The sequence below is a fragment of the Paroedura picta genome, chromosome 9, assembly GCF_049243985.1.
Source record: "Paroedura picta isolate Pp20150507F chromosome 9, Ppicta_v3.0, whole genome shotgun sequence".
NCBI lineage: Eukaryota > Metazoa > Chordata > Lepidosauria > Squamata > Gekkonidae > Paroedura > Paroedura picta.
Genome location: NC_135377.1, coordinates 31288809 through 31302243, shown reverse-complemented (window position 1 = coordinate 31302243; position 13435 = coordinate 31288809). Strand labels below are relative to the sequence as shown.

Sequence of the window (13435 nt, the reverse complement as noted above, 5' to 3'; positions counted from 1 at the left end):
GATCTGCTTAGTGTCACTTATTACATGGCACATCAAGCAACTAATTTTTTTAAGATGTAAAGAATTCTAGTTTAACCCTTTCCTCTGCATTGTGCTACTCAGTGTACAAGGTTCCATGAAGGTCATTATCAGAGAATGTACACTCGAGAAAATTGGAGGCTTGGAGGCTCTTTCCTATTTCAATCAAACCCACTCTCTCTGCCCAGCCCACCTTTCCTATTTCCATCAAACCCACTCTCTCTGTCCAGCCAAGGAACAAAAAGAGAACAGGGGGCCTAGATGCTGAACCTTATTTATTCAGGCACAATTTTTAAGTCAAGTCGGCCTCATTGCATCACAGAATAAGTCATAGTAACACTGATTCAATAAAAACGAAACAAAAAAAATTCCACACATTTTCATAGGAATTATTAAAATACATTATTGTTAAAACATCTCAAAATAAAACCACCTTACAATCCAAACAGCTAATGACCCGAAGTAAAGCAGTTAATGTGCAGGTCAACCATATTTACACTGGCATGCCTCATCATCACCTTTCCATTCAGAAAGTACTAAATTTATCCCTACCTTCTAGTAGAAATACTAATTAGTCTGGATCTGACTTTCAAAGGAAATGAGATAATGTTCCTCAGAATTTTTTTATGCTTAGCCTCAAATATCAGGCACTGGAGTGTACGATGAGACAAGTCCTCAATGGATCTACAGTCATATGGGCAAACATTCGTCACTACATCGAATTACATGGAATTGCCTTCCAGGCAAAACAACTTTTTATCTAAGAAGATATTTACTGGATACCAAAAATAAACTTCACACTTCTTTAAAGAAATTTCATTTTATTTATTTATTATTACATTTATATTGTTGTTCCCAGTGTGGCTGGCTCATGGCAGATCACAACAGTAATAAAATAACAGTCTAACCTGCCCACCAAATGACCCCCAAGCTCCCCCAGCTGTATGTCCAGGAAGATAGTAAAACAGCATAACAGAGCAGGGGCTAGATCTATATGGAAATAATTTTTAGGGAAAGATTTTTGCACTTGCTTAATATTAGTATTAAGGAGCCTCTTGTGGCGCAGAGTGGTAAGGCAGCCGTCTGAAAGCTTTGCCCATAAGGTTGGGAGTTCAATCCCAGCAGCCGGCTCAAGGTTGACTCAGCCTTCCATCCTTCCGAGGTCGGTAAAATGAGTACCCAGCTTGCTGGGGGGTAAACGGTAATGACTGGGGAAGGCACTGGCAAACCACCCCGTATTGAGTCTGCCATGAAAACGCTAGAGGGCGTCACCCCAAGGGTCAGACATGACTCGGTGCTTGCACAGGGGATACCTTTACCTTTAATATTAGTATTACTAATCTACATTTCTCTACAATATTATTATACATAGAAATAAAATGACATTGTAACAACCTAAATATGAAGATTATCAATTCAGCTTTCCATCATGTTTCAATGCTATAAACAAGTATCTAGAATTAGTCATAATATGTAAAGACTTCCATGCAGCTCACTTGTATTCTTAATTCTTAGTGCTACCACTAAAATAGCTGCAAATTCTGTGTTTAAAAACTCACTGATCTTCATTTTTAACCTAAGTGCTCCCTTTGTCAATACTGTGCTAGTGGCATCATAAATTCAGGATTAAAAAAAAAACCTTTCAAGTTCCAAAAATGTGGCCCTCGGGGATAATAAAATCTGTGCAATTACCTGCTGTAGGATCTGTAACCGCTTGACTTGCAATGCCAGATGGTGGTTCTTGTAGCTGGTATGTTGCATTGGAGGAAGGAGTTGTTGGACTGGTGTTGCTGCTTGCCATATAATGTGAAGGATACGGAGAACTGTTATAATACTGTGCATACTGACCCTGGCCAAAGCTGGGGTAAGACGGATATTCCTAACAGAGTAGGGGAAAAAGCTGAATTAGACTTTCCTATTAATATGCTGCTACATTTCTGTGCATATTGTAGAATCTAACTGTGAACACGTACTTCAATTTATCTGCCCTTTTGGATTTGTTTGGTAGAGATAATGAGCACTGGATTCAAATCTTGTAAAGTCCAAATTACCCCTGTGATTCAGAATTCATTGTACACACTGAACTTTAGATAAATTGTAAAATTGGAAATAAATCTGTAAAATAACTACTGTTTGATGTTTTTGTTTTGAAAGTATAGAACAATGGGGGGGAGGCAGAAAACCAAACTTTACAGTTGTATTCTAATTACATTCTTCTGAACTCACTGAAAATATTGGTCTCAGAAACAAGTAATATTGCACTATTAAAGTACTTCTCAACATTTTATGTAAGATAAAGGTACATTTATAATCTGCTTTTTGCAAAAACATCCTTTCTTTTGTGTATGTTTTTATGTAACTCTTATTTGGTACTATATATATATATATGTGCTAGTGCCACCATGCTAGTGCCCATTGTATTTCCAGTACAACTGGCTTAGCTGCTATATATATAATATACTTGAAATGCAACGGGCGCTAGCATGGTGGGAGGATGGAGGGTAATGCATAATAGAATTTGGAGGAAGGAAGGAAGCAAGGAAGGAAGGAAGGAAGGAAGGAAGAAATGAAGAAGGGGAAAAGGAAGGAATGGAAGGAAGTAAGAAAGAAGAATGGAAGGAAGGGAGGCAAAGAGGTAAGGAAGGAGAAAACAAGGGTGAAAAAAAGGGGGGGAGAAAGGGCTGGAAGGGTTGCCGGATGGCCAGTATTCAGGATGGGCCCCTCCCCCACAAGGAGCAGAAACAGTGGCACGGCAGTGAGTGGGCTGAGGGAGGCCTCTCCCAGCTGTGGAGATAAAATGGGGAGAAGAGGATGGCTCCTCCCTGGTAATGGAGCCGGCTGGGGTGGCTAATGAGGGCAGTCCCTCATGAGGTATCAGAGGAAATAATGACACACAGTAGGAGGGACCAGCCTGCAAGAAGTGAACAAAATGAAGAACAGCAGTCTCTGGAACAATGAAAACATGTCTCCCTGATGGCGCTTGCCACAAAATAGACGGCATCTCATATGATCTGTTTAGTAGCCCGAAAACCTGCTGGAGGAAATGTAGCGGGCGGTAGCAGGGAGCAGGTGGGTGGGTGGGATTGGGAGGCGGCGATCGCGTGGGGAGGCTTAGGGGCCGGGAGCTGTGGAGTGGCCTTACATTGGCGGTGTATACCTGGGGGGGAAGCAGTGGGGTGAGAGCACAGTGTCCTTGGTGCTGTGGGTGCCTGCAGCGACCTTGGCTGTCACGCTGCGGCCGCCAGTGCAACCAGATTTGTATAGGTGCTCTTGGGGTGTGCAAGGTAGGGCGGCAGGGCTAGAGAGCAGTGGAATGGTGGTGGGTGGGCTGGTGGCTGGGCAGTATGGCTGGCGGCGGTGAGACTGAGTTGCTGGGCAAGGCGGCAGAGGGCCATAGGGGCCGAGGGCTGGAGAAAGCAAGATGGGTGGTAGTGGGCAGGGTGGCGGGAGATGTCGTACAGCAGTGGGTGGAAGGTGGGGGCAGGTGGTTTGCGAGGGAGGGCAGTCCCGGGGAGGGCGGCATAGGCTCCACTGGCAGTATGGGGGCGGGCAACTGAAGGCTGTGGCAGCCCTCCAGCAGAGGGGCTAGGAAGGGAGGGTGGTGTTTCGGTTGGCGTGTCAACTGTTGGAGAGGCGGCAGACCCTGTGGCTGCTCGATGTACCAGGTGTCTGGCTGGGCCGCGGGCAGGTCCTCAACAGAGCCCCTGCTGCATCCTGACCACTGGCAGCCAGTGGGTGGCCGCACACTGATTGGCTCGTAGTCCCGCTCGGACACCCCGGACACGCTCCTCCCAGAGGAGCCATTTCACAGATATATAGAGGAACCATAGATAAAATATATACCATAGATAAAATATATACCTGCTGCGAACTATTAAATCCACTAGAATTTGTGAGTGAATTATTTCCAGCATATATTCCAGATGATGTTGTGAAACTGCTCCCTGAAATAAATATAAAACCTGTATGAATAATCAAGACACTACATTTATTAAGAACATTTAAATATACTTGGTATATTTATACGTATTTTCTGTTAATGCAAAAATAAGTCATGCTTTGATTGTAATCAACAGATTGTATGACTGAAATGGTACTCTTTGAAAGAAGAGATACACTTTGAAAAAAGGAAATAAGAAAATCAGAAGTGATTTTTATATGCAATAGAGATTTCACTAACTTTTTTCTGTTTGCTAACCTCTTGCTACCCATAAAAGCAATGGTGAGCACAGAACGTACAGAAAAATAGCAGAAAGCAGAGCCCCCCTTTTCATGAGTTAAAGTACCTTCTGCTCACTCAATTACTACACACTGATGTCAGAACTTTGAATTATATGAAGGTAAATTGTGACCACTGCCGCTATATGTTATATGTAACTTTTGCTGATGTTAATTGGGGTTTTTATGGGGATTTTATTGTGTTTTAACTATTTATGTTGTAAACCGCCCTGAGACCTATTGGGAGAAGGGCGGTCTAAAAAATTAAATAATAATAATAATAATAATAATAATAATAATAATAATAATAATAATAATAGTTGTTTCCATTAAATATACTGAGAGACAAATGAAAATTTGCAATCATTCAGTTTTCTTTGAGATACCCACAGAAATCATATGGTGCATTTCTCACAGTTCTGACTACAAGAAAAGGATTCATGACATAATTATTTTATATATGATTCGAAGAGCTTCATGTACACTCAAATGTAGTTGACTAACTTGCTAGATTAATGGTGTACACACAGAATTCAGGCATGTGATGGACCACCAACTGCTTAAGAGGCACAGTGCAAAGGAACAGCTGCACTTAGCAATTCTTCTGATCATGTATGTAGACTACCCAAAAATCCCCAAAGTTGAATGTGCTTTTCAGTATACCATACACACAGACACATACACAAATACACTGCTATTACATTTTCGTATTGCAGAAACACAAGTGAAGTTTTTACTCAAGTCTCTCAGGAGCATATGCACTTCTCCAATAGTGGCACTTGCAATTATAGTACTATAGCAGTTTCTTAAATACAGCCTTGGGCACAATTTTCTCTTATATGAAGTTGCTGCTGCTCCAATACTAAGAACATTATTACATGACATTTGAATAGAAAGGCCAAAGCTTAAATGTGTCTGGACATTGCAATGTTCCCTCTCAACCCGGGTTGTCCACAATAGACAGATGGGCCTTTCTCTTAATGCCTTTATCTACAAAAGCTATACTTTCCAAAGGGCAGCAACCTCCTGTCACACCCCAAAGCAGACTTGATTGAACATATGGACACTTAAGAGTGTGGAGGGGGGGGGGAAGGCAAAGGGAAATAAAAAGCTGTAATTGACACAAGGATAAAGATGCATTGAGGTAATGAAAAATTACTATAATCTGTCTTGGTCATTTATCATAATTATGGGATATAGTGGCCTAGTTCATAAGGTACAGAAAAGACCACAATATGAGTGGGAAATGGCTATGTAACAGGCTTGTGTCTCTTATCCCAAAAAGCATAACCTTTCTTCTTCCACAAACCTGTCTATGATTTCAGTAATACTCCTAAACACTTGTGAAACATTAATAAATTTTAAACTGTTGGTGTGCAATTGATCTTTCAGAAGTAGTGGAAACACGAAGTCTGAAATACGCAGCCAACCTGAGATAGTACTTAATTATTTAAATGTCATATATAAACTGCAGTCTTTGGCTACCAATTTTTATTAAAAATACCTATGGATGTAATAATACCTAAAGCTCAACAGCAACTGAAAATATACAAAGTGTCAGTAGATGTGTACATTGCTCCTAAATGGTTTTCTTGCAGATGCTATAGGTTCTGAGATTACAGGAGAAAAGGCAGCATGGGAATATTTTAAATTAATAAGTATCTTCAACTCTGAATGGCATTTCTGCATCAATACCAAATGTAATACTTGAAGTGATGGATCATGGAGCAGTTCATTGGTGGGTACTACTGATTGCTGTACCATGCAATCTACTCTGCGGCCATATGCCTGTACATTGCTAAGGCAGACATCCATGTGACTCAACACCTGTTACACCCTACAGAAACAGACGCAACCCAACCCCCAACCCCCATTTCAATAGTGCTGAACTGTAGAAGCGCTTCAGTGAAGCATAAATGCCTGAAATGTTTTAACAGAACAAAGTGCTACCAGGGATATAGGAAGAGGCATTTAAAAGGGAAAAGTTTACTGACTTCCATCTTTACAGCAGATAGCAGCCAACTGGCACAGCTGCTGGTTTTAGAATTTGAGGATAATAAAATACAAAGAGGAACTAAAGGACAAGAAGTGATGGAACTAGATATGACAAAAACCAAAATGAATAATTCCGGTAAGGTTTGTTGTATCCATGATTTCAACTTGCCTAGCTTGTTTGGTTTCATGCTTTAAAACAGCCTTTTATGCAGTTTGTAGAGTTGACTTAAGAAAGAAGCTGGAAAGGGAGCTATCTGTTAGCTAATGTAAGCCCCATCCGCTGCATATTTCCTAAATTACTGGAAGTATCAAAGAACAACTTTGATACAAGCATCAATATTTTGGCATGATATATAGCTTAGCTGAGTGCAGCACAGTGCAATGAACTACATATTTAAGTGATGAAGGAAGACATCTGAGAAAGATTCGTTCATTTATCCTGATTATATGTCAGAATTCATATGCTGAGCATGGCAAATATATAGTTTCTAATTTTTCCTAAAAAAAAATTCCTCTGAGATGGCTTGAGAGAAAAAGACAGGCCCAAGGTAACCCAATGTCATTTGAGGGCCAAGCACAGACATGAAAATATCCAGCCTCTAACTACTATTCTAAACTGGGCTTTTTTTTTGGTATTTATTAGTATAGGAGAAAGTATCAATATTTAGTTTATGGAAAAATTAATATAAAAATGTTCAGCATTTCTCTTGAAGGAATATTATTACTGATTGCTTTAAAAAACGATAGTGGCTTAAGATGTTCATAAGCTTTAAATAATATGATTTGCATCTCTGTTGAGGTTCACTACTATCCTGCTAATAGGAAAATAAATCAAAACCAAAATTACAGATTAGAATTTGCACTTATAAAAATCTTTTGGATTTCACCCCTAAATGCAATTGTCTATGGATGTGACATTACAGTCCTCCCCTTTACCTAAGCAGCAGAGCAAGAAGGATGACGAGATGGCTAGAGGGGTCCCGCTGGAAGGCTTGCCTTAACATGTGGAGAAGGGAAAAGGCGAGGAGGAGGGAAGAAGCGCTGCCTGCCCACCCCCCAGGACAAGCCGAGGGGCCATGGTCTAAGAGCAGAAGTGGTAGCCAAGGGGCAGCCTCAAATACCTTCTCAGTAGCAGTAGCAGAGGGTCAGCTTTTGGTGGTGGGCCCCTCCCAAGCCTGGCCAGAGGCTCCTGCCCCCAAGAAGGGGATGGGGAGAAGACATCAGCAGGGTGCCCCCAGTGCCACCAACCACTTGCTGTTCCCCCTGCCCACTCTAGCAATGGCAATGGCGACATTTGTCCCATCTTCTGGAGTCTCCTCATGTCTGGCTCTGAGCTGTCAGTCTGGCTTGTCAGCTCTGCCATTTGTACGGCTGTAATGCCTTTGCCAGTTGAATCCCTGGGTGTGCTGGGATTCACTGAAGTGGGAAAAGATGGAAAGAAAGGTTGCCAGATGGCAATGGAATGCAGCTTTCCAGACAAGGATGATAGAATAGGCAGGGAGGTTGTTGGAGGAGACAAGGATGTGGGGGAGTGACGTGAAAGGAAATTTCTGGGTAATGTTGGGCATAGGAAAAGAACCAGTGGAAAGGAAGAAATCGGCTACCCAGATGACCCAAAACGCATCAAGCATGAGGCAAGGAGCATATACCAGTAACAATCTTCCCCCACCACGCTCTGTTGCCTTCCATGGCTTATTCCTCCCTTCTCCTTTACCTCATATACAAACACACACACAAGTGCCTCCTTCCTCCTTCCTTTCTCTCTTTCTCCCTTTCTTCCTCTCCCTCCCTTCCTTCCAGTTGGCCTGGCAGACCCTTTTCAAGAACGTTGTAAATATATTTGTTTTCATAAAATCTATCACAATCAAATTCTCGCAAATTGCTAATCTGTGGGCCTTCACCAGGAGGTTGGCAACCCAGCTGTCCAAAGTCCCCCCCCCCCCCCCCCGGTCATAGTGCGAAAATCAGATCCTCACATCATTTATTCCAGCTTTTCAGGGATCCAGCATGGTATAGTGGCTAAAAGTGGCAGCTTGTAATCTGGAGAAGCTGGAGAACCTCTACATGCAGCCAGCTAGGTGACCTTAAGCGAGTCACCTTCCTATTAGAGCTGTTTTCACAGAGTAGTTCTCTCAAAGCTCTCTCAGCCCCACCTACCTCACTGGATGTCTGTGTGGAGAAAGGAAGGGAAAGTTATTGTATGCTACTTTAAGACTCTTTGGGTGATAAAAAACGGTATAAAACCCAACTTTTCATCTACGTCTGATAAATTTTAATGGAAATTCAGAAGGAATATGTAAAATAAATGCTTATTTTTATCCATAAATATTATCAGAAAATCCACAGGCCAATGAAAACAGCTACTACATCTAGGCCCGCATATTATAAGAAATATCTATTTGATCTTATGATCACTATCGTCTCCTTTGGAGAACAGCTGGGGTCTTTTAGACCGTAACAAACATGAAACAGGTTTGTAAAAACTGTTATGTGGGCCACCCAGGGATAGCAGCTTAGAAGTGCTTTAAAGTTCTTCAGATTACACAACATTTTAACAAGGTATGCCCATAGCTCAAAAGCACATGGTTTTGTATGAGATTATGAAGAGAGACCAAGATGGTAATCATTCCTACATCCAATGTTATGGTATTCAGCATACTAGTGAAGCAAAATTATACCTGAGACGGTCAAAATATTGGCTGTCATGCACCTACTGACTATTAAGAATACACTTTATCTGCCTTACTCTCTAGAGAGGAAGTGATCCTTCTGAAATGGTTGGATTTTAATATTTAATTAACTAAATTAGGAATTTATATGATATTTTATTGTATTCTGTCATATTAATTACTTTTGTGAGCCACCCTGAGATCTCAGGAGAAAGGCAGTATACAAATGGAAAAACAAACAAATAAATAATTCTGCTACTAAATTAAATCCATGTTTTATAAAATCTTAGAAATATGCTGAAATAGCCTGTCCATATATAGTACAGTTGGGACAGTTTATATTCAATCCATGGGTTCAAGCAAGACATGGACACTCAGTTGCAAACAACCAGTAACTTTATTAGAACAAGAAAACACTGAATATCAATAACCAGAACTGTTAAACTTATAGACATTTTCAAGCATCCCAGCAACACATGCCATTGGCTGTTATCAGAGGCCCATGACTAGTCCATAGACTTTGCCCAGTGATTGACTAACACCCAGGACCACCTAATCCCTAGTGAAGGATCAGGATCCCAGTTTCAACTTCCAAACTTAAGGTCTCTTTGTGTCTGCAGACATAATACCCCTCCCCCATTAAGTACAAACACACCAACTGACACACAAAGTCTTGGAAATGCCAGGGTTGAATCTACCCTTATTGCAAATGAAGGCGTACCACAGGGGAATTTGCTGATGGGCTAAGGTGACCAAAACTGACATCAGTACACCCTTGGGTGTACTGCTTGGGTGATTGCTGCCGTGTAGGATGAATTGACCTCTGTACCATACTGGGCAATCACAATGTCCTGTGTGCATGCAGGCTTTGCCATCGGTGGCTCGGGTGCCAAGTAGGATGTGGGAGCTGTTGCCATCACGAGTGAATTGGACTGCCTCATTGGTCCACATGCTGCTGGAAGTCATGTTCGTCTGGCAACTGGACCTCCTATGAGATGAGTCTTGTCACCCTGGTGACAACTGCCAGAATCCAGGCTGGGCCACTACTATAGTTCTTCGCATAGATGGGGTCATATGGGGTGAAGGCCAATCTAACTTGGACGCCAATCTGAAGTGAAGTCAGGGTTTAGTCTGTCTAGGAGAATCACTAGCCTCCTATTCACGAGGAGCTCTGCTAGACTCCTCCTGGTGGATGAATTTGGTTTAATGTATTGATGCATCAGGAAATCAGCTTTGGCTCCAACCCCCTGGATCATCCAGGTGAGCAACTCCTTTGTAGTTCTCACAATCCACTTAGCTTTGCCAATGTTGGATAGATTGAATACCAATGATGTAATGTGGAATATCAGATTTGTGGCCATGAACTCTTTGAACTCAGCTGATGTGAACTAATCCCTGTTATTGGATATGATGGTGTCAGGAAGATTCATGGGTGGTAAAAACTCATTGCAAAGCCTTGATGATGATCTTGGACATCATGGTTTAGACCAACAGGATCTCCCATCATTTCAAATACGAGTTGATGATGATGAGGAATGGTTGGCATTGGAAAGGGCCAGCAAAGTCTATGTGAAGCCATGACCATTGTGGCATCTCATAACAGTCTTCTTGACTTACTCCTCAATTTCTGTGTCGATATCTGGCCACCATGCATAGCTCCTAGACAGAGCTTTGATATGGACAATGCCCAGATGACTTTCATGCAGGGCCCCCAGCATTTGGAGTCATAGCATGGTCAGGACCAACACCCAATTTCCCCACAGCAGGCAGCCTCAGTGGGCAGTTAACACTGCCAGAGGATGATGGGCATGATTACCAAGTCCTGATGTCGCTTGGGCCACCCCTCCACACCCAGTTGAGGATGTGAGAGAAGACCCAATCCTTAGCCCAATGTGCAGTGAAATTTGAACTGTGGAGAGGCAGTTGGGGAAGAGTTTCTATGAGCTGGACCCTATGAGCTGACGACAGATCAGTGTTAACACTTGGAAGTGGCAGGTGTCTGAAGATGTCAGCATTCCCAGTGCCCTTTCCAGGATGCTGTTGCAAGTAATCATAGCTATAAAGGAAGATGGACCAATGCAGCATTCTTGGAGAAAGGATCTTTGTTTGGTGGTCCGATGCAAAGAGGGTTTGCAAATAGGAGTCTGATACAAATAGGGGTTTGCAATCAATGACTATAGTGAAATTGTAGCTCTAGACATAGTTATAGAACTTCTTGCTGCCAGCGATGGTCACAAGGGCTTCTTTGTTGATTTGGGCATGCTTTCATTAGGCCAAAGACAGAGTGTAGTAGTAGTAGACAATGAGAGCATAGCACTCATTGGGCAGTAGGTAGCTGGGGACTGCTCAAATTTCAAATGGAGAGGCATTGCAAGTTAGGATAACTGGCTGACAACAAGGATTCTGTTGGAGAACAGGAGACTTTTGATAGTGTCGTATGTTGTTTGTTGAGCTCGGCCCCAGAGCATGAGGCTTTCTTGTACCGAAGGTGATGCAGTGGCTCAGCGACTTTGTTTGGAAGGAATGAGTGGTAGAAATTGAGCAAGTTCAGGCATGATCGCAGGCCTTGCTTTGACTGCAGCAGAAGGGCTTGCTGGATGGCCTTCACTTTGGATGCCGTGGAGTACATGCCATTGGCACAAATCAAGAACCTGAGAAACTTTACAGATGGCATGCTAAGGTGACAATTTTCACACTTTACCTTTAGACTGGCGGACTGGAAACAGTGCAGGACCTCACGCAGGCATAATGCAAGCTCAGTGTCAGAGCTGCCAGGTACAAGGATGTTATTGAAGTATGGGATGACACCCGGAAGACTATTAAGATCATCTTCCATGAAAGCTTGAAAGATCCGCAGAGTAATGCTGACACCAAATTGGAGCCTCTTGACTCAGAAGGCCCCTCTGTGGGTTACATGGTTTGTGCTTCAGTGGTGGCATCATCGACAGGCAGTTGTTGGCAGGCAAGGTTGAACTTGGCATACAATTGTAGTCAGTGCATATCGTGATGTTCCTGTTGGATTTGAGAGGAGTAAATACTGGGGTTTCCCTGAGTGCATGTGGGACTGGCTCAAGCACCCCTTGTTCAATTAGATCAGGCTTTGTCAACCCTGTGGTTTCTTGACAGCCCTAGAAGGGTTTCCTCAATGGGTAGGAGTTAATTTTTAAAATATTATTTAAATTTGTTAAACATTTATTGGGTGATATGACCATATACGGTCATGTTGTCCTGCCCCTTCAATGATGGGCATGCCAGGGGTGGGAAGGGGAGGGGCCTTGGGTGGGCATGTACATAGCCATGATTCCCAACCATATTCAACATGATCGTGCCACTTCTGGGCTTTCTCGAAGCCTGAAGAATATTTCAGGGGCTTCTCAATGATAAAAAACGTTGAGAAAGGCTGGATTAGATGGTCCAGTTCAGTATCCATTTTAGCCTTCAGAGAACATGCCTACCCTTCAACTGAACTGGTGGACAAACTACATCAAGAACCAGGGAAAATGTTGGGCCACTATAGCACCCTAGAGACTTGTCAAACATGGCCATGAAGTCTTTGCAGTCCTCATTATAGCAAGTGCTATGGATGTGTTGGATCCCAGTGACATTGGTGTCCAATGGATCAAACCAATCGAGGTCCAGCTGACTGGTGTGGTGGCCTATAACTATGATTAGCTGCAATGTGTTGGAGAACTGTTTGAACTGCACATTGAAATCCCTAATGCTGTGGACTGGCACCTTCTTCCCCTGGAAGTCTGTGAGAAGAAGTTTAAGAGGCGGGAGACATGGTCCCCCCTTGGGACATAACTGCTTAAAAGTCTACTGAAAAATTATTGAGAGCACTAAGCCAGAGTCGACCTCCATTTCACAAGGCAGCCCCCGGAACTGCACCGTGACCCTGATTTTCTTCAGTATTGGGAACGGGATCTCCTGGATCAATGCCTGGGCTGTTGGTGACGGTGAATTGATCGTGCTGGCATTCATGCACTTTGGTTAGGCAGAAAACCTAATAGTTTATTTCATCAGGAGTTGGTTTCAGGAGGGTGGTACCTTGTTGCCCCGATGAATGATTAAAATGTGATATTTAATTCCAAAGGATATAGTGATGGCCACAGGCATAGACAACTTTAAATGGAAGTTAAACAGTTTCATAGTTCTATCAGTGGCTACTAGCCATGATAACTAAAGGAAGCCTCTACATCAGAGGCAGTAAACCTCTGAATACCAGCGCAACATCAGGAGAAGGCCTCAGCCTTTATGCCATGTTGCTGGCTCATCAGAGTAATTGAGTAGCTACTGAGTGAAACAGGATGTTATACACATTCTTCTTTTGAGTCCAGTAGCACCTTTAAGACCAATTAAGTTTTATTCAAAGTATAAGCTTTCGTATGGAAGCACACTTTTTCAAATATAGTGAAACAAAATTTCTTCAACCGTTACATAAAGAAAGGGGGGGGGGGCAGGAATGTCTGGTTACAGTCAAGATGCATAAGTAACTGGGTGATTAAGACTGAGATTGGACTAAGGCAGTTGATAAT

The 13435-nt window shown here is 42.6% G+C and overlaps 1 protein-coding gene across 12 annotated transcripts in view; it reads right to left on the bottom strand.

Annotated features, from left to right (window-relative positions):
- EYA1 (EYA transcriptional coactivator and phosphatase 1) overlaps nt 1-13435 on the bottom strand; it is a 111698-nt gene that overhangs the window by 63370 nt on the left and 34893 nt on the right. For all 12 annotated transcript variants that reach the window (XM_077352166.1, XM_077352173.1, XM_077352167.1 and 9 more), the window contains 2 exons: nt 3880-3962; nt 1711-1897 (listed from right to left, as the gene is read on the bottom strand). In XM_077352166.1, the coding sequence (XP_077208281.1) occupies nt 1711-1897; nt 3880-3962 (270 nt within the window). The remainder of the gene's footprint in view (nt 1-1710; nt 1898-3879; nt 3963-13435) is intronic.